We start from the raw sequence: 22,102 nt of genomic DNA on the forward strand, positions 1-22,102 counted from the left end.
GGAAACAGCAATGATCTGAGGACTTGGGTTCAAATCCTGACTGATCATTAATAGCTCCATCTGTAAAGCAAGGTATTTGAATGAGATGGAACACTTTCCAGCTTGAGATCTATGATTGATCTTTCATTCAAAGATCTCTAGTAAGAAACAATTATGGAACTGATCTGTTCTACAAATCCAAGCTCTGATCGGTTGAATAGGAACCTTGTCAGCTCACTTATGCTTGAGTGTGGCCATTCAGGCCTTGATTCCCAGAGCTATTGTAAAAAATTAATCTGTCCAGTGACATGAGAAGATCGACCTGAACAAAGCAAGTTTCAACTGAATGAATTGAGCATTGAATTGGAACTCTCGCAATGGCAGCAACAATTACCATCCTAGGGAAACCTGGGGAATTGAAGATGTGGTTCTGGTATAAACTTCCCAAATAAAAGGAAACAGTAGTTCCAGGCTTTGGGGAACGTGCTTAGGAATTCACCTGGTTTTCTGGTGACCCTCATTTTCTTCATGGAAAACTAAAGTTGACTTTTTATGGATCTGTGTTCACCATCATTGCCCCTTCCATCAATTCCCGACTAAATGGTCTCATTGGATTCTAGCACGGATGTTGAGACGCCCTGGATTTCCCCTATATCTCTAAGCCTGAGTTGCCCCCCTGTCCCTGCAGTTTAAGGGGCGTGATGTCACCCAGCAGCTACAAATGGACCATCAAGGACTCAGTCTTGGATCAGTTCTGGAGCTCCCCCATCTCAGCTCCTTCTCTGCCTGTTCACAAAGCACACACACCTTCCTTCATCGGATGTGAGCACAAACCAAGCTGTTAGTTAAGGATAACATTAGCGGTTTTGATGCAGTTGACCAAAGCCCTGACTGGGCATGTGCCAGTCCCTCAGGCTTTGATATTTAAAGGGGCAGACCCGGGCTGCTGTATCTTCTGGACTGATGATGTGACACAGTAACAAAACTCCACCGAGAAGTCCAAGACAATTTCACTCACTTTCTAGGAAGAAAGAGCCCTGAAGTCTATCGTGGATGAAGGGAAGAGAAGCCAGGGGCCAGCAAATGAAGTGGGACTGAATGTGGATGTTTTGAGACAAGCCAGTGTATCTTCCCAAAGGGCCTTAGCAATGAACTTTGCTCTCTCAACATGAATCCTTCTCCCATGCTAAGGCATCTCTCCTGCTCAGCTCAGGACACCAACTGCACCAAGATTATGGCCTCCATCAGTGAATGGAACAACACAGAAGTAGATGCTTACCACCTGGTCGATCTTCCTCCTATCACTCCCACGGTAAGTCAGGGCACGGAATCACTTTTTGGACCCATTAGTCTAAGCTATCTGGGAGGCAGACAGCACTTGCATCTTCCCCACCCCCACCCCCATTCTACATCTTAGCCTGCCAGGAAAACAGTTTCATGAACAGATAGATCAGAGGGTGAGAAGAGATGGGCAGTGAAGTTCAATGATGCGTTAAGAGAACTATTCTTTGTCGAATCAGCCATTTCAGAAAAGAACAGAGAATCCCCAGAGCCCACCATGAAAATGGTGAATTAGAATTCCCCCATGGCATCTTTGAGAGAAGAAGATTGTGAGATTTTTGGTGAAGGGAGAGCCCAAATATCCACACTCAGTACTGAGTTTGCTAGACCCTGAACTAGAACCCCAGTTCTTCTCTTAAGCTATCGTTGAGCTTTACTGGTATGTTAGAATCCTTTCCAAGCATCTTTTAACACCTTATTAAAGAAAAGAGGTCAAGATGACCATCTCTATTTGACTTCAACCAGCGGGGAATAAATAAGCTCTAATGCCCCAAAAGTCATGGTGAGGTTGGAAGCGTATTAGACTGCACCAAGACTTTTGGGACACCATGGACAGGGGCTTCAACCCCAGCTTCTCTATTATACTAAGCACATCACTTGACTTCACCTATAATTCTATTGCTGTCTAGTCCTGTCATCTCTGCTCATAGAACCATAGTTTTAGAACCTTGGAAAGAACTTTAGATATCATCTAATTCAACCCTTACACTTTTCAGATGAGGAAATTGAGGTTCAATGGTTTGAGTAACCTCTCTAAGGCCATATAGTAGTCAGGGGTAAAGTCAGGATTTGAACCAGGTCCCCCAACTCCAGATGCAGAACTTTTCCCAGTATTCAATAAGGGAACAGGGGAGGTAGGGCATTCCAGGTAAAGGGAAGAATGTGAACAAAGGCAAAGGCAGGAAAGCACATTTATCATCAATGACCCTCACTGTAGCATTTATCAAGTGCTTACTCTGCGTCAGACACTCTGCTAAGTGCCAGGGGTACAGAGAAAGGAAAAGACCGTAGTCCCTGAGCTTGAGAGACTATGTTCTAATGAGGGAGATCACATGCAAATAACTGAATATACAAGATAGGGCCAGATATGTACAATGGGGAGATGATTTCAGAGGATAAAGCACTAGCAGCTAGAGAGGTGGGTAAAGAGGAGAGAGAGAGAGAGAGAGAGACAATCAGAGTCAGAGAGAGATGAGGAGAAACAGAGAAAGACAGAATCAAAGAACCAGCTAGACAATAAGAAGACAAAGAGATGGGAAGAGATCAGGACAAAGAGATAGAGATAGAGTGACCTAGAGAAAATTATAGAGATAGAGATAATCCAAGACAGCTAGATGATGAAAGACAAGAGACACACAGAGAGAAATAAGGAGAGCAGAAGATATGGGGGAAGAAAGGGAGATGAAGGAAGAGAGAGAGCGCAGAGGAAAAGAAAAAGGAGGAGGAGGAAGAAGAGGAGGAGGAGGAGGAGGAGAGAGAGAGAGAGAAGGAAGGAAGGAAAAAGGAAAGAAGGAAGGATGAAAGGAAGAAAGAGAGAGACAAGGAGGGAGGGAAGGATGGGGGAAGGGAGGACAAAGGGAGGCAGAGGCAGATAGACAGACAAGGAAGAAGGGAAGGAGGGAGAGAGAGAGAGAGGGAGACAAAGACAGATAAGAAGGGAGAGAGTGAAGGAGGGAGGGAGATACACAGGCAAGGAGGAGGAAAAAGAAAGAAAAAGAATAAGAGAGACAGAGAAATAAGGAGAGATAGAAAGATGAAGAGAGACACAGAGAATGAGAGATGTGGGGAGGGAGAAATGGAGAGAAAGAGAGAAAGAACAGAGAAGAAGAAAAAGGAGGAGGAAGAGGAGAGAGAGAGAGAAAGAAAGACACACAAGAAGAGAGGGGAGGAGGGGGGAAAGAGGGAAAAGAGAGATAGAGGCAGACAGACAGGGAAGGAAGGAGATAGACAAAGTGAGAGTGAGAGAGAGACAAAGACAGAGACAGAGACAGAGGCAGAGACAGAGACAGAGGCAGAGACAGAGACAGAGAAAGACACACACACACACACACACACACACACACACACACACAGAGCCAGGAAGTAGAAGGGAGGAGGGAGAACGTTCCAGGCATGAGGGACAGTCAGTGAAAAGGCGTGGACAGACTTGGGAGATGAAGTGTCCTGGTCTAGGAATAGCCAGTAGAACTGGAATGTAAAGTATGTGGAGGAGAGTAAAATGAGAGAGACTGGGAAGGGAGGAGGGGACCAGGTTGTGCAGGAATTTAAAAACCAAATAAGAGATTTCCCATTTCCCGGAGGTAACAGAGCCATCAGAGCTTATTGAGGCATGTTGTGATTGTTTTGTGGTGGGGAACAAGGAGAAATGCCCATCTTCGCCGGGTTGGAGCAATATAAGATCATCCTTGAAAGGCTGAGTCAAGCTTTCCATGCTACATGATCAGATTGTCATAGAACTTACTATGAAAAGAGGAGATATTTTCAGAAGCTAATTCTCCTTTTTGGAGGGCTTGGAGGATACGGAGAGAAAGGAGGAGCGAAGGAGGAGTAGCCGATGAGTGCTTCTGGGACTCAGCCCACTGAGAAATGGAAGGGGAGGTAGGGAGAAAAGAGAAGACTTTAGGGAGATTCAAAACCCACATAATGAGGAGAGCGAGAAGCTGGAAGGAAGGTGATGATAGCATGGACAAGTACAGGCAGAGCAGTGTGGCAGACAGAGGACTGGCCTTGGAGTCCAGAGGATCTGCCCTCAAGTCTCTGCTAAGACATTTAATAATTGGGTCACATGGGTGATGTCTTTCAGTCAGTCAATAAGCCTTTTTCCAATCCTTACAATGTTTCAGGCTTTGTGTTAAGAGCTAAGAATTCAAAGAAAGGTTAAAAACATACACACACACACACACACACACAGAACAATAAACAAAACAACAAAAAATAATGACACATTCTGGTTTTGCTACTTACTACTTGCCTGACTTTTAGGCCAACTATTTAACCTCACTTCAGATCTCAGTTTCCAGATCTGTAAGATAATGGAGTTGTGCAAGATGGTCTCTTTTAAATCTACAATCTTATGAACTATTTTTTTCTTTTCTTTTTTTTAAATTATAGCTCTTTATTTACAAGATATATTCATGGGTAATTTTTCAGCATTGACCCTTGCAAAACCTTCTGTTCCAACTTTTCCCCTCCTTCCCCCCACCCCCTCCTCTAGATGGCAGGTAGTCCCATACTTGCTATGAACTAATTTTTAAGGAGAGTGTGCACATAGTAGACCAAAACTAAGGTCACACTCTAAAAATGGATGGAGGGAGTGATTCAGAGTGTTCCTCTCCCTGCTTTGGGGGCAGGAAGGACTCCCTGGGAGGCAAAAAGGAAGCTCTGTATGTACAGTCTCCTCCTGCAGGAATGTACCCAGCAAAAAAGAAATGATGACAATAATAACTGACATTTATGTAGCACTTTAAGGGTTGCCAAATACCTAACCGACATGGTATCATTCGATCCTCACAAGCTCCCAGTGGTGTTCCCTTTGCTTCATGCTGTCATATCCTCTCACTGAGCTTCCCTCTATTCCCAGAGGCCCCAGACCTGGGTTACACAGTAGATTTTCTGGCTAATTCAGGAAATCAAATTTATTTTAACATTTATTGAAGGCCTACTATGTGCAAAGCACAGAAGTTAAATACAAGATAAGAAAATATGCACGGGGTCAGATTACCTGAATAATCATGAGATAGGAGTTGCCCTAAATTCTGATCCTTTATAGATCCGGCTGATGAAAGCTCCTAATCTCTCTCCAGCTTTTCTCTATTGGGATGAGAACCGATAGTGGTGTTGTTTTGTATGTTTCTTTTGTTCTTGTTGGTTTGTTTAAATCCAATCACTTCCCAGTACTCTGGCTTCAAGCCAGATGATGGGGACCACAAACTTCTGCCAGGAGAAGATCTCCCTCCTCTCCCAAAGTCATTACCCTCCATTGCTCTATGATCCTAAAACTAGAAAGCAGGGCTCAGAGGGGCCCTATCTCAGATTCATCATGAATCCATACTACACCAAGGCTATAGACAACTCATTGACCTGCCTTGCCCTATTTCCCCACTTATCCACTCAGAGGAAGAGTCCCTGCTCTGTAGCAGTCTTGGGGAAGTGAGTTGGAATCAAATGGCTTAAGAGAGGAGAAAGTACTTTGGAATATGCAAAGGGCATCCAGGTGTAAAGGATTATCAGTAGTGAAGGAAAAGGGTGAGATGAGTTGTCTTTGCTTCCCCAGGAGAAGGAAAGGGTCGGCTTTGTCCTCAGGCACAGGCCCAGGTTGGCTGATCAGATCATAGATTATAGATCTGGGGATAAAAGATCCTAATGAACCACCTGCTCAGCTTCTCATTGTTTGACTGAGGAATCTGACCCAACATCTCAGCTAGTAAGCGTTGATGGTGACATTGGAACCAGGCTCCTCTGACACCAAAACCAGTGCCTTTTCCCTGTCTAATATTATTTCCCTTACTTGAAGATTGGAGAAGTCAGTCCAAAGCTCTCCCTCTCAGAGGACCTTCTCTATATTCTGGATAGTTCTTGTATCTTGGAGAGACCCAGCTCTCTACATGTTTCCTCCCTTAGAGTGGAAGCCCTTTGAAAAGCAGGATCTAAGTTTACCTTTCGTTATATCGCCAGCTCTTAGCTTGACTTAAACTTGCCTTCCCCCTTCCCATCCCCAACTTTAAAAAGAAGCTAATTTGGAGTGTGTTATTTGGGTAATGTTGGAGGGAAATGCAAGAGGTCTGGGGATTATTTTAAATTCTTTCATAGGTCTATATTTACCCCCCCCCCCCAATTCTTAGAATGACCTTGATGTAACTTACCTCCTCACTTGGGATGGGATGGGAACAAGGACTGAATTTAGCATCAAGAATTAGATCTCCAGTCAGAACAACCTGGATTCACAGGAGCCAGAAGAGAGGAGAGAAAGAAGGTTGAGCTTCACTTGGAAACAAAAGTTAATTATTAAAAAGAACAACTTGGATTTAATCCTAGCTCTAACTGGGTGATCCTGGGCAAGACATGTAACTCCAAAATCAGAATTAATCCTTGCACTGTGATATCCATCTGCCAATGGAGACCTCCAAGTGAAAAACTCTCCATTAAAACAGATGGGCATCTGCTTTGCAATTCATGAGATGTCTGACACATTAGGTGATTTGCCCAGGGTCAGCAGTCAGTATGTGTCATCCCGACTCTGAGGCCGGCTTTCTACCCACTATACCATGCTGCCTCCTGATGAAATCAAAAGTACAGTCGAGAAATAATTTTAAGAAGTCCACTTGCCCCTCCTCCTTGGTTTGTTGGCAGATGATGGTCTCTTAACCTTAAAGTCTCATTGGAATGTGAGTTATAATTAAAGAAAGTAAGTAGGATGTTTTCTTGGCTTTTAGAAAATCTTGGGAGGTCTGAATTATTTTTCTATTTGCAAATCGGAGATTACCTTTCCTCCTTAGAGATGCAATTATTCAAGACTAGCCCTGAGTCTTCCTTAATATGAGATTTCCAAGAGGCTTAGCATCTTGAAATGTCTTTCTTATTTTGGGGCGGCTATGAGAATTTTTCCTGCAAAGCCCTAGGTAAGGAATCTGAGATCAGTAAGACCTGTTTGCCCAGGATACTCAAGACTTCCTTGTGAGCCAGTGGTTTTCCATGGTTACTGGCTCTGGAGTCTTTGCAATTGAAGTCCCAGGGACTTAATTAGAAGTAAGTGGTTGGTTGCTTTCTCAATGGGAGGAGAAGGAGGAAGAGAGACTGAGAGCTAGGAGGGAGAGAATGCAAATTTGAAAAGAAAATTTAATTTAAAGAAATAGTCCCTTGCAGGAAACGGGTCTCCTTGTATAAGCGCACCTTAGCTTGCATCACTTTATATTCTAATTAAAGCATGAAACCATAGGGTAATCTTTGCTTCCAGCAGTTATTACTGGGGCACAGCTGGCAGAAATGTGCAGAAGGAACCTCTTTCCTTTTCTCCCTTCCACAGAGCCCCCGCTCCCAGAAAATTAGATCATCTACTCTCCCTGGGCAAGTCTCCTCACACACTCAGTTCAATCTCACCATGCCTCAGTTTCCTTGTGTGTAAAATGAGGGGGTTAGAGAAGATGACCTCTGAGGTCTATCTCAGCTCTGGGTGTGTGAACTTCTCTCCTTTTTTTCTCTCCTCATAGGCAGTGGTATTGCCACCCTACTCCCAGAATGTCTTCCCCACAGCAGATGTTCCGGACTATGCTCACTATACCATTGGTGCTACCATCTTGGTTGTGGGGTTCACAGGAGTGCTGGGGAACCTGCTGGTCATCTACACCTTCTGCAGGTATTTGGCAGTGGGCACACAGGGAGTGGGGTTTACACTCAGCAGGGAGAGTGAACAGAGAACTCTCAAATCAGCTAGAATACGAGGAAGACTCATTAAGAGCAGTGAATGAGGCTGGCCAGGCCATAGGGCAGAGAGCTCAGGAAAAGTTTTAAAGAGACAAATTCAGGCTTGATACCAGGAGAAACATCCTAGCAGAGGTGGGATGACTAGCAGAGGAATGGATGTCTCCCAACAAAGGTCGAATGGCCACTTGTTGGATTGATTATAATGAGAATTCCTTTCCAGGTATGACTAAATGGCCACTGGGATCCTTTCCAATTTGGAAATTCTATGATTTGGGGTGACACTTAGATGCCTCTGGCCTGTAGCAGGAGAAGCTGTGTTTGTTCCTCTGAGTAACAGGGGCATCTTTATTTACCCTTCTCAGCTTTTCCCTTACACTAAAATTTACTACACATACACACACACACACACACACACACATCCTACACAGCCCTTTCATTCATCTCCTCATCCCCCTGTGGGGAATGAGTTTCTCAGCCACTTTGCTCCATACTTGAGGGACAGAGAAGCATTAAGGAACTGGAAGGGTCCTAAGAAGGGCACATTAGATGGGGCAAGAGGGCAGAAATGGGACTACAAAAAGGACCAAAGACAATTCTCTGCCTCCTAATGCTGCCGAAGGCCAGCCCTTGGCCTGAATTTGAGAATGAAAGGGATTCTTTCCAGGCCTATCCCATTGGTGACTGAATCAAAGGCCTTTAAATGAAATTATTCCAAGGTCAGACTCAAGTATTCTAAGAAAGGACTTTAAACTGATCCCCTTCCAAGGTTGGACAGTTGTGCTAGTGATATCTACATGAGCTGAGCTCTTGGAGCTGACTGTTCTGTTTGGCCTTTGAGGGCCTCCATTTTCTCTATAAACTGTTGGAGCCAAGCCCTGCCACGCTCCCTTCTCTCGGGTATTCATTCCTACACTGATTGGTTTGAAACATCAGGGCTCTGGAGAAGGGAGTGAGGAAATGGAATCATGGATATAGAAAGGAAAGTAATAGCTTGTGGCACACAAAAAAAGGGATGAATTTGGAGTCCCAGGAGTATCCCACATCTTTTATTTGTTTCCTACATAAACTTTGGTCATACCTCTTTGGTTTTCTCATCTGTAAATGAGATTAAATTAGATGACGTCTAAATTTCTTCTAGTTCTAAATCAGCAATCCTTTATTTATTTATCCCTTATTATTTATTCATTTTAACATTTTTTTTTCAATTTTGAGTTCCAAATTCTTTCCCTCCCTCCCACTCTCCCTCATCCACCAAGAAGGCAAGCAATATGATATCAATTATATATGTGAAATCATGCAAAACACTTCCATATTAGCCAATTTTTTTTAAAAAAGCAAAAACAATTTTTAAAAAGCGAGAAACTTATACTTTAATTTGCACACTTCTCTCTCTGGAGGTAGATAGTATTTTTTCATCATAAGTCCTTTGGAATTTTCTTGGATCATTGTATTGCTCAGTCTTCCATAGTTGATCATCATTACCACTTTACCATTACTGTGCACAAAGATCTCCCAATTCTCACTTCACTTTGCATCAATTCATATGTCTTGCAGTACTTTTTCCTTTGTCATTTCTTATAGCACAATAGTACTCCATTATTATCATATACCACAGTTTTTCATCCATACCCCAACTGATAAACAACTCCTTGATTTACAATTCTTTGCCACCACAAAAAAGAGCTACTATAAGTATTTTTGTACATGTGGGTCATTTTCCTTTGATCTCTTTGGGATACAGACCTAGTAGTGGTATTGCTGGATCAAAGGTTATGCACAGTTTATATATCTCTTTGGACCTAGTTCCAAATTGTTCTCCAGAATAGTTAGACCAAATTATTACTCCACCAATAGTTCATCAGAGTATCCCCTCCAGCATTTGTTTCTGATAGGTTATCATTTTAATTTGCCTTTCTCTTATCAATTATGATTTAGAGCATTTTTTCACATGACTAGAGAGAGAACGTAGATTTTTTCTTCTGAAAACTGCCTGTTTATATTCTTTGATAACTTATCAATTGGGGAATTGCTCTTATTTTTATAAACTCGACTCAATTCTATACATATATCTGAGAAATGAGATCTTTATCAGATACAGTTGCTATAATTTTTTTTTTTTTGACATTACTTCATTGTCTATGGTACCTTTTAGAAAAATGTAGTTTTCCTGATTAACCCTTTTTGTTGTTGTTGTTGTTCACTCATGTCAGTTGTGTCTGACCCTTTATGATCCCATTTGGAATTTTCTTGGAAAAGATACTGGATTAAATTGCCATTTCCTTTTCCAGTTCACTATTCTATAGATGAGGAATTGAGGCAAACAGAGTTAAGTGACTTGTCCAGGGTCACACAGCTAGTAATTGTCTGAGGCCAGAAAAATGCATTTTCATGATTCCAAACCTGGTGTTTTATTTTCTGCACCACCTAGTTGCTGATTATTCCTTTTATTTTTTTTTTAATTTAATAGCCTTTTATTTACAGGTTATATGCATGGGTAACTTTACAGCATTAACAATTGCCAAATCTCTTGTTCCAATTTTTCACCTCTTACCCCCCACCCCCTCCCCTAGATGGCAGGATGACCAGTAGATGTTAAATACATTAAAATATAAATTAGATACACAATAAGTATACATGACCAAAACGTTATTTTGCTGTACAAAAAGAATCAGACTCTGAAATATTGTACAATTAGCTTGTGAAGGAAATCAAAAATGCAGATGGGCATAACTATAGGGATTGGGAATTCAATGTAATGGTTTTTAGTCATTACCCAGAGTTCTTTCTCTGGGCGTAGCTGGTTCAGTTCATTACTGCTCCATTGTGATTATTCCTTTTAATTTTGCTTTGTCTGAGATCAGAATGCTACCCCTGCATTTTTTTTTGTTGTTGTTCAGCTGAAGCATATTAGATTCTGCTCCAGTCTTTTATTTTAACTCTGTGTGTATCTTTCTGTTTCTAGCGTTTCTCTTGTAAATAACGTATCATTGGAATCTGGTTCTAAACCATTCTGCTATCTGCTTGTTTTATGGATTAGTTCATCCCACTCATAGTTAGGATTACTAACAGTGCATTTTCCTCTATCCCATATTCTTCTGTTTCATTTTCTTTCTCTTTTTATCCTGTTCCTCCTCAAAAGTCTATTTTGCTTCTAAATACTGCTTCTTTAATCTGGCCTCCCTTTTAAAATCTGTTCCCTTTTTCTTTTCTCCCCTTTGCCTCCTATTTCCCTATTGAGTAAGCTAGAACAATATCTACACAATGTTTCTTCTTTGAATAAATTTTGATGAAAGTGAGATTCAATTATTGTCCACCCCACTCCCATTTTCCTTTCCACAGTAAAAAACAAAAAACTTCCTTGCATGTCTTTTAGGTGAGAAAATTTTTCCCATCTATCTCTCCCTCCCCTATTTTTCCAGCACACTCTTTTTTGACCCCTTCATCTTTTTGGAGATCATTATAACATAACTGACTCATATCCATGTCCTCTATCAATGTAGATTCCTTTTAACTGCCTTAATAATGATAGTTTCTTAGAAATTAAATGTATCATCTTTCTAAATAGGAATGCAAACAATTTAATTTTATTGAGAGCTTTATGATTACTCTTTCATATATATCTTTTTATGTTTCTCTTGGGTCTTCTGTTTGAAGGTAAATTTTTATTCAACCAAGCTCTTTTCACCAGGAATACTTGGAAATCCTCTATATCATTAAAATCCATTTTTGTCCATTAAGAATTATGCTCAGTTTCTCTGTGTAGGTTATTCTTGGTTGTAATCTTTGCTCCTTTGCCTTCTGGAATATCAAATTCCAAGCCTTTCAATCCTTTAACATTGAAGTTGCTAAATATTATGTAATCCTGACTGTGGCTCCATGATATTGTTTCTTTCTGGCTGCTTGTGGTATTTTTTCCTTGAGCTGGAAGCTCAGGAATTTGGCTACAATATTACTGGAAGTTTTCATTTTGGGATCTCTTTTAGGAAGTGCTCAGTGGATTCTTTCAATTTCTATTTTATCCCCTGAATCTGAGAGAATAGGGTAGTTTTCCTTGATAATTTCTTGAAATGTTATGTTTCTCTCCTCTCCTCTCCTCTCCTCTCCCTTCCTCTCCTCTCCTCTCCTGAGGCAATTGGGATTAAGTGACTTGCCCAGGATCACACAGCTAGGAAGTGTTAAGTCTCTGAGTTCAAATTTGAACTCGGGTTCTCCTGACTTCAGGGCTGGTGCTCTATTCACGGCGCCACCTAGCTGCTCCTCAATTCTAATTTTTAAGGAATAATTTTCTCCAGTAAGTTTTTATACCCACTTTTCCATTTGACCTGTTCTGCTTTTTAAAGTAGTTTTTTTTTTTTATTTAATCAATTTTTGTGTCTTTTTTTAAAAACTAAGCTGTTACTCCAACCATGTGAATACTTCCCCTAGCAGAATAGGCAAATGAGAACAATTTGTTCCAAAGGCCATGAAAGTGGCTGAAGGTGGCACTGTGGAGTGCTTAGAGTTTGATTAGACATCAGATATGACAAGGTCATCTACTACAACCTGAGCCATCATCAATTGTGAAGAACGAATTAGCACCCTGGATACTTTAGAATCAGCCAGAGTCAGGATAAGCAAAAGTCCTTGGTCTTTATTCTTGGTCGAAGAGAGAGGAATGGTCACAGGAATCTCCACACTTTTCTTCCTCTCCCAGTCAGAAGTCACTCTGGCTTGTCTTACTCCACCCTCTAATCCCTCCTCCAATTCTCTGTATACACCAACAGATCAAGTCAGCACAGAATAGTGGGATGGGCCATTTTCCAAGCATATGTTAGAGTGCCAATCTGTAGTTAGCTTTAAGTGCTTGGTTGTCTGACATCAGTGCATTAACTCAAGAGTTTCAGCCCTTTACATCCAGTCATCTTGATTTTTGTCTTGCTGATACACTTTGATGATTCTGAAAGAGAGAGTAAGACTGATTACTTCATGCAATTCTGCATCATTTAAATCCAGTTATGCATGAATCAAAAGATATCTCCTCCCTGCCCCATACCAGTTTATCATATCTCTTACCTCAAAGTTCTATGGTGACAAGGAAGTGATGGTGCATTAGGTCTGGACATACTGGGAGTTGTAGTCACAATCCTGCACACATGTGGCCTGGGCTTGTCACTCACTTCTCATTGCTGAAGGAGCAGTGGGATTCAGCAGCCCCAGGTGTCTGAGTACCCTTATTGAAGGACCACCCTCACAATTCCACCACAAATGTTCATATGGATTATTTGTGTCTGATTTATAGCAAGACACGTTGTACCTTGATTCAAACACAGTAATGTCATTTTGATTCTCTTCAAGAATGAAGCATACTAATTCTTTTTTCATAATTTTCTTGTATCACTCTCTCATTTCTGCTGCTAATGCTGTCACAGCTGAGCGTGGGTGCTAGACAGGCTTCCACCCCAGTGACACAGACTTTTCCTGCTGGCTTCTTATGTTTTCTTGGGCTGAAAAAATGTCTCATCTTGGCCTTTTGTTGGTTCTGCTTATCCAAAATTTCATTTAATGCATTATTTTGAAATTGCTTGGAGGGGAATGTCGAAAGACTTTAGGTGGATTGCTTCTAATCTACCATCTTGGCTCCTAAATCTGCAATCCCATGAGCTCATTGCCCAGTGTTTGCCCAAGAACAGGCCTCAATGACAAATGAGTCCCACTTCTCACCCACATGGACTAAATGTCAGAGGTAATTCTGAGACCAGGTTGTCGTTACCTCCAGCTGAGGCGACTTAGCTTTGGAGCTTGAGATGTTCCAATGCCCAAATGGAAAGTTTGCTTTGTTGCTTGTGACAAACAGGTGAACAATTTAGCTACCCCTCCCCAAGGAGATGAGAAGAAGACAAACTCGTAGGCAAAAAGGAAGCTATTTCTTCTCTACCTAGGGCCTACCAGTCTGTGGCCAGCTAACTCCCAACACTGCCTTCAAATATTTGGGTAGGGTCTGTTAGGCAGGACAGACAAGGTAAGGCATCAAGGCTCCTCCCCAACAGTTTTAATAGGTCATTGTCTGTTGCAGGTAGACTATGCTCACAGGAGCAGAAAACTAGTCCTATAAATTATTCAATAGGGAATAGAAAAGTCCCCCAGATAAGCCTGACTCACATTCAGGAAATCCATAGGACAAATCACCTTGGATTCCTTGGTCCTTTGGACATAAGGCACAGAGAATTAATCTTTAAGTGAGCAAGCCTTCAAAACCCCAACCAGTCAAGAGTCCGACCATGGATCAAAGCTGGCTGAGATAGAATTCAAGGTAGTTGTGTATTATTACTGCTCTCTCTCTGCTATTGTGAGTCATGTACTGCTTTCCCTATAAACAGGTCAACTAAGCAAAAAGTATTTACTCGTGGCCTTTCATGTGTTCTTGTGTGAATACTGGCCCAGGGAGAGTCTATGAGGAGAGAAGGAGGCATACATGTCCTGTGCTCTCCTTATTTCTCTCTTTCCTCATGCTTTCTTTGTGCCCTATTTCCATCTGCCTCTGAAACCATCTCTAGAGGCAGGAATATACTCTCTCAGTCCTTCTATCTTGATCCTGAAGCAAAGAAGTTTCCCTTTAAGAAACACTATTGCAGAATGGATTGAGAGCTGGATTTGAAGATGAAAAATGAAGGAATTAATGAAAAAAGTGTGAATTAAGTACTTCATGTGTATGAGTACAGAACTAAATTCTGGGGATACAAATATAAACAATAACAAGTCCCTGCCTTCGAGGAGTTTACATTGTAGTAGGGGAAACATAGAGGGGAGAGGTGACCAAGAAGTGGTGTCCTTTATAGAGTAGCATCCATTACAGAGAAGTCACAGGGATGGAGATTAGAGTCATATTGATTGATGTATCCTTTCTTTAAAATTTCTCTTAGAACTTGTTCTTTCCCCTTGGGAGAGTTAATTTCTGTGCTTTTGACTTGGTTCAAGTTAGACTTGACCTATGCTGACTGTGTGACACTGGATAAATCACTTAATCTTTCTCTATTCTAGACAATTCTCTGATAAAATAATGCAGAGAAAAAGCTGGTCTGCATTGATAGAGGGATTTTCCTCATTTAGGAGTTCCCTATTCAGTAAATCACAGAATCATTCCCTATCAATTTGGTGACTGCAGTGCTGGGCCTGGAGTCAGGAACACTCATGTTTATGGGTTCAAATCTGATCTCAGATGGTTCCTTAGCTATGTGACCCTGGGCAAGTCACTTAAATCTATTTGCCTCAATTTTCTCATTTGTAAAATGAGCTGGAGAAGAAAATGGCCAATAACTGCAGTGTCTTTGCCAAGAATGGAGTCAGGGTTGGACAAGACTGAAAACTGACTGAACAACAACAACATATGTATATTTGTTGTCTTCCTTGATGAAATGGAAATTCCTTGAAGTCAGGGACTGGTTTATGTTTGTCTTTGTGTCCCCAGCATTTAGCTTAGTGCTTGGCACATGACAATCACCCAATAAATGTTTGTTGATTGATTGACACACGTGGATGGGATGCCAGTGATACCTACCATGGCCAGCTGGCTCCCAGACATGTAGCAAGGTCTCTCTCACCTATCCATTGATACTCCTCTTGGTGCCTTGCCCATTCCCTCTTTATGTGTCAGTTCATCAGTAAGCTTGGTGAGAATGCCCATCAATCTTGCCAGCTTATCAGGATCGGGAACTTGAAGCTCTTTAGTTAAACCTTGCTTAAACATTTCCATTATCACTTCTTCCTCCTAGTTGGCAGGATTCCTTTCTGCTTACAACCAGTAATTTCTTAATTTGCTTGTGACTAATGTTGAAACTAGTACCTATACCATGTCTATGGCTGACTAAAACATCACTCTCCCCTCTGTCTCAAAACCCTGAGGTCTCCCAGGAACAGTCACACTGAAGTCCAGAGGACTTCAGGTTTAACTCCTATCTTTTGACCCCATGAAAATCACTTAAACTCTATGTGCCTCAATTTCCTCACCCGTAAAAGCATTTGAATAATGCTTTATGGTTAGCAAGAGACTTTGCATTGTTATCTTATTTGATCCTCACAATAATCCTGGGAAGTAGGTACTATGTTATGATCCCATTATGTGGATGAGGAAAATTTAGACTGAAAAAAGATAATGACTTGCCCAGAATTATATAGCTAGTAAGTGTCTGAGATTGCCTTTGAACTTCCCAAACCCACGTCCAACACGCTTTCCATTGTGCAGTTTAGATGCTCCTTTGTACTCTTCCTGGTAAAAGAGGGATCACAATAGCACCTACTTTGTAGGGCTATTGTGAGGATCAAATAAGAAAATATATTAAAAAATGATTTACTAACCTTTAAGACTCTATAAAAATGCTAGATATTGTCATCATCGTTACACTTATTTCCTTGTCTATCAAAGTCACTGCCCATCAAGGATAGTTCCTCTCAACTTCCCCTAAATCAAGGTCAATTGTATCTAATGATCTGAGAAATTGTTGGCTTGACACTTTCTAGGAAAGTCTCACATCTCCTGCTGAACCTCAAAAATGGCAGGAAGATCATTGCTAGGTCCTGCTGAGCAGCTGGCGGGAGATAAGACAATCAGTATAATTGATACAAGGCTAAGCCCCAACCATCTTCATGCCTCCTGAAATCACTTTCCAAAGTTTTGTTCCATTCTGGCCCAGCCTTCCAGCGTGGAGGGAGGAGATGATCCATTCTTTGACTGCCCATGCATTTGTTGAGTTGCAAATGCCATGCATTGACTTATGAGAGTCTGTGTTGAACATGATATCTCTTCCTATAGAATATAAGCTCATTGAGGGCAGGAACTTTATCTTTTTTTTCTTTGAATCCCCAGTAATTAGCAGAGAAGTTGGCACTTGAGTAGACCTGGCACATTCCATTGGAAAATACAACATGAATATGTATTAGTAGATTAAAAATACAAACTCAGTGGATAGAGCACTAACCCTGAAGTCAAGAAGACCTGAGTTCAAATCACTTCCTAGCTGTGTGATCCTGGGCAAGTCACTTAACCCCAATTGCCTCAGCCAAAAAACAAAACAAAACAAAACAAAACAAAAAAACCACACTCTCTGCCACTAAACCATTGGTATAATCGAGAGTACATTTCTGAACATCTGGTCCTGCCTAGTACTCAGGTACAAGGCCAATGTAATGAATGGTTATTCAAATCTGATAACCCCAAAGCAAGAAGGACAGCAGAAGAATCACATTTCCACATGCTGATGCAATGCCTCCTGATGCCCATCTTACCAACTCAAGGTTGAAATTTTTACCAGGAAACCTAAGGTAGGGGGTAGAGGGAACCAAACTTTAAAACATAGAAATGAGAATTTACAAATGTAGTTCTCTTTTTGAAAATAAGTTTTTATTATTATATTCATTTTTTAAAATTTTACCTACATTTCCCATTGGTGTCTTCCTCTGACCCCTTGTCCAACCAAGGAATCAATCAGTAAGCATTTATTAAGCACCTAGTATGTGCTGGACACTATGCCCACAGAGCTATCTCTTATCCTAAGGGAGAAAAATATTCAATAAAACTAACCAATGTATATATCAGGAAAGTCTGATGCATGCAGTGTTCCCTACCTATGTTCTCTCTTCTCTGTGAAGAAATGGAAGAGTCATCTCCTGTCTCATCTTTGAGGGCAAGGTGGGTCATTATAACTTCATGGCATACAGTTTTGCCACTTTTTTTTTTTTAGTTTCTTCTATTTTTGTAATTATTGTGTCTGTTGTTTTCCTAATTCTGCCTTTTTCCCTTTGTATCAGTTCATGTGGGTCTCGTGATGCTATTTTGTATTCAGTACAGTCACTGTTTCTTCCGATGCAATAAAATTTCATTAGGTTCACAATTTGTTTAGCCATTGCCCAGTTTATGGGCAGTTACTTTGTTTCCAAGAATACAGGTTTCTTATCTTAATCTAGCAAACATTTAATAATCATCCACTATGTGCCGGGTGCTGGGGATACAAAGATATGAATGAAATAGTAACCTAAGGAGAACCTAACACGTAATTGAATCAACTGATAATGTTGAGGGAGACGTGATCAAAAATCCCCACATTTTAACCCTAGACTTTACCAACTGTTATGATTCTTCCAGGGAATCTCATTCATCTTCCCAGAAAGGGATAGGTAAGTAGTGGGTCACTGCCACCCCTGGGTAGAGAGATGGTCTCCTCACTTAGTAATAATTAGAGTAACAATAATAGCATTTATTTGGCACTTCAAGGCTTACCTATATGATCTCATTTGATCCTCACAATAATCCTGTGAAACAGGAATTTTTTAAAATCTCCACTTTACAGATGAGGAAAGTCATAAGGTTAAGTGACTTGCCTAGGGTCACACAATGAAAACAGGTGTCTGAAGTTAAACTTAAGTCTTCCTGAGTCCAGATCTAGCTCTCTGTACACTTTATTACCCAGCTGCCTCTACTTCCCTAAGTAATTAACATAATGGTAAATATACCTTGAATGGTGAGTTTCCTTTCTTCTAACCTCTAAGGTCTATTAACCTAGGGTCCATAAATTTGAATTTTAAAAAATATTTTGATTTTTAAAAAAATTATATTCCAGTGCCATCAATTTTCTTTGTAAATTCTATGTGTTTTTATGTTATGCATTTAAAAATGTCATTCTGAGAAGAGGTCCCCAGACAGAAGGGCCTTTGGCCTCCCCCAAAAGGTGAAGAATCTGGGCCTAGTGAAAGGTGGGAGGCCAGTTTTCCACAAAGGCCTCCAATAACCCACCTGTCGATAATCCGGTCTCTACAGGAGCCGCAGTCTTCGCACGCCCGCTAATATGTTCATCATCAACCTCGCCATCAGTGACTTCTTCATGTCCTTCACCCAAGCCCCAGTGTTTTTCGCCAGCAGCTTGTACAAACGCTGGATCTTTGGAGAGAAAGGTAGGAGGGATCGGCAGCCAGAAGGCGGGTGGGCTTTTCATGCATCTTTTGCCTGGATGAGTCAGGTACAAGTGCTAATTAGCACCATCAGCTGGCCTGGGGAGTGGGTGGTATTGTTGTGTTTGCCTTGGGAAGGGATCCTTCAGAGCCTCTCTTCCAGTTCTAAATATATGATCCTTTAAGCTTATGATCTTCCCTTGTACCCCCTACAGTCTAGCAAGAGTTGTGTAATAACAGATGTTTAATTAATGTTGTCTATGACTTGGGAATGGGTTTTCTCCATTTACCCATAGGATGTGAATTTTATGCCTTCTGTGGGGCTCTCTTTGGCATTACCTCCATGATAACGCTGATGGTGATAGCCCTGGACCGGTACTTTGTGATCACCCGCCCTCTGGCCTCCATTGGGATGATCTCCAAGAAGAAGACCGGACTCATCCTCCTGGGAGTCTGGTTGTACTCTCTGGCCTGGAGCCTTCCGCCTTTCTTTGGATGGAGTTGAGTGTGTTTTCCTAAGCCTTTCCTTCTCAGTGGTGTACACTGAAGGGACATGAAAGGAGGGGATGGTAGGAGAGGAACAAGAAAAAGATGAGCAGAGTAGCCAACTGAGCTAGGTGATGGGAAAGTGGCAACATGTCCATTAAGGAACCTTAAAGATGTACAGCCAGTAGGTAAGACTAGCAGGCCCCTGGTAAAGAGAAGGATCTCTGTGGTTTTGTCTGAAATTGGACCAGTGTTTGGAAGGGGATGAGTCGAGAAGAAGGCAGGTGAGAAGGCACAAGGATAAAAGGGTAGCCAGAGAAAGCCATTGGAGGAAGACTCCAAGATAGGATGTCCTGTTCTTAAGGTAACTGGAGATTTTGAAATGCTCTCTTCCCTCCCAAGGTGCCTATGTCCCGGAAGGGCTGCTCACGTCTTGTTCCTGGGATTACACAACCTTCACACCATCTGTCCGTGCTTATACCATCCTGCTCTTCTGCTTCGTCTTCTTCATCCCACTGATTGTAATCATCTACTGCTACATCTTCATCTTCAGGGCCATTAAGGACACCAACAAGTGAGCCTCCTGGGGCAGCCCTTCCTTCTTAGCTGCTGGGGAGAGGGGGAGGAGGGATGGGTGGCAAGGATTTGGAGTCAAAGGACAAAGCCCCGACCTGTTCCTTCCTGCCTATGTGACTTTGAAGAAATTATTTTTACCTTTTTGTTTCTTCTGTAAGATGAGAAATTTGGATTGGGTGCCACATATCATCCCTTCAAACTTTATATAGTATGACTTTATTAATAATTAGTATGACTAGTAATCAGAAAGAAGGCCAAAGGTCAAAGATCTAGGCCATCATTCGTTGATTCATTCATTCTTTGCTCTCTGGCCCTGTTTTTTCATGTATAAAACTGAAAAAACAGACCAAGTCTCATCTATTTCATGGGGATGTTGTGAAGACAAATAAAGCGGGAGAGGTGGATGTATTCGAGGAATGAAAAGGCTGCCTGGGGCAATGGTGTCTGCATTGAGTTTTAAGCTGACTTTTACTGATTAAGCCAGATGAGCAACAACCCAACCATTTTGTGGCTATTAGGGACAGTTGCCTTCTTTCTGATGCTCAGAGTCATTTATTCCCCTTCTAATGAATAGGACTTTTTTTTTTTATACAGAGTTGACCATTCTCATCCTTACCCACCTCTCCATTCCTCACTAGGCCCCCAATGGCCTTTGGACTGATTGAGTAGTTCTGGGGTAAACCATCATGTTCCCATGCTTGTTTCTCTAGGGCCGTTCAGAACATTGGATCTCGTGCAAGTACTCCATCCCCGAGGCATTTTCAAAGGATGAAGAATGAATGGAAGATGGCAAAGATTGCCCTAGTGGTCATCCTACTCTTTGTGTTGTCCTGGGCCCCTTATTCAACGGTGGCCCTTGTGGCCTTTGCTGGGTAATTATCTAGCCAGAACTTCCCTAGAGTCAACCTTACCACTCTTACAGAAAACTTAAGTCATTTCAGCAAGAGTCCCTTCTTGTTCCACTAAATACTGGGTTCTCGAGGGTATCAATCTAAGAAATGATAGGATTCTGAGTTTTCTACCATTGTCCTGGTACACTACACTCTCCTGATACTTCTTCTAGAAAGTGAATTTACTAAGCAGGAAGCGTTAGTAGGATGTTAACCATGGGGTAACACGTAGAGTGCCAGCCTTGCATTAGGAAGGCCTGAATTCAAAACCCTCCTCTGACACATAAATAAGCTGTGTGACCCTGGGCAAGTAGCAAGCCCTCTGTGTGATAATGTCCTCATCTCTAAAATGAGGGAGTTGGATCTGATGATCTCCCTTTGGTCCCTTCCAGTTCTATTATATACGATCCTATAACATAGTAAAAAGATTTTGAGGTCTATGGTTGGGATTCTGAGGCTAAATATGGGGCTGTGTCTCTTTCCCCTAGTCCTTATCTCTTTTCAGGAATCAGCAGGGCACTTGGGCCTATGCCCTGCAATGAGCAGAGAACTCAGTGGAATGACTGGATTAGCAAAAGCTAGGTGGCTAGAGCACTGAGTATGAGTTATAAAGGCCTGAATTCAAATCAAACCTCTGATAGCTACTAGTTATATATTCCTAGGCAAGTCACTTTACCATTCAACTTGCCTCTGTTTCCCAGAAAATGGGGATAATAGTAGCATTTACTTAACTCTGTTTGCCTCAGTTTCCCAGAAAATAGGGATAATAACATCTACTTCCAGAGTTTCTGCAAAGATAAAGTAAGATTATATTTATAGAGTGCTTCTCAACTTTAATGTACTGTATAAATATGATTTAATACAAAAATAAATATATAAATATTATATGACAAGTAACCATCAGCAATTATTAGCTCAGCTGGAAGCCAACACTTTCCCTAGGAAGACTTGCCACCATCACCATCATCCCAAATATCATTATTCATCCACTAAAATCCTTTCCCAATGTTTTTCCTGGCCTGGAGGAGTCCTGAGTTTCAAAGATTATACCAAGCTATCACTAGCAGCTCCAACAAATCCAAAAAAGTTTTGCTTATAGACCTAATAACAGACTGACTTTCTTGCTTGAGGACCAGGGTAGCTGAGCCCTGAGAGAGTCATTGCCATCAGGTGACAGGTTTTTCTGGCTACCAGCAATTCATGAAGACCAGGCATTTAGGTATGGAACAATTGGGTAGTAGGGGTGCCTGCTCCAGCAAATTCTTTTTCTTTTTCTTTTTTTAATTATAGCTTTTTATTTACAAGATAACATGCATGGGTAATTTTTCAGCATTGACCCTTGCAAAACTTTTTCTCCCAATTTTCCCCCTCCTTTCCCTCAGTCCTCCCCCAGATGGCAGGTTGACCAATTCATATTAAATATGTTAAAATATAGGTTAAATACAATATATGTATACATATCCATATAATTATTTTGTTCAGCAAATTCTTAG

At 41.4% G+C, this 22,102-nt stretch overlaps 1 protein-coding gene across 1 annotated transcript in view; it reads left to right on the top strand.

Annotated features, from left to right (window-relative positions):
- The first annotated feature begins 709 nt into the window (after nucleotides 1–709).
- OPN4 (opsin 4) overlaps nucleotides 710–22,102 on the top strand; it is a 36,046-nt gene continuing 14,653 nt past the window's right edge. The window contains exons 1-6 of the mRNA XM_003754913.2: nucleotides 710–1,291; nucleotides 7,527–7,672; nucleotides 18,527–18,660; nucleotides 18,954–19,157; nucleotides 19,546–19,717; nucleotides 20,430–20,591. Coding sequence (XP_003754961.1) covers nucleotides 1,148–1,291; nucleotides 7,527–7,672; nucleotides 18,527–18,660; nucleotides 18,954–19,157; nucleotides 19,546–19,717; nucleotides 20,430–20,591 — 962 coding nt within the window. The 5' untranslated portion in view covers nucleotides 710–1,147. The remainder of the gene's footprint in view (nucleotides 1,292–7,526; nucleotides 7,673–18,526; nucleotides 18,661–18,953; nucleotides 19,158–19,545; nucleotides 19,718–20,429; nucleotides 20,592–22,102) is intronic.

The sequence above is a fragment of the Sarcophilus harrisii genome, chromosome 2, assembly GCF_902635505.1.
Source record: "Sarcophilus harrisii chromosome 2, mSarHar1.11, whole genome shotgun sequence".
Taxonomy (NCBI): domain Eukaryota; kingdom Metazoa; phylum Chordata; class Mammalia; order Dasyuromorphia; family Dasyuridae; genus Sarcophilus; species Sarcophilus harrisii.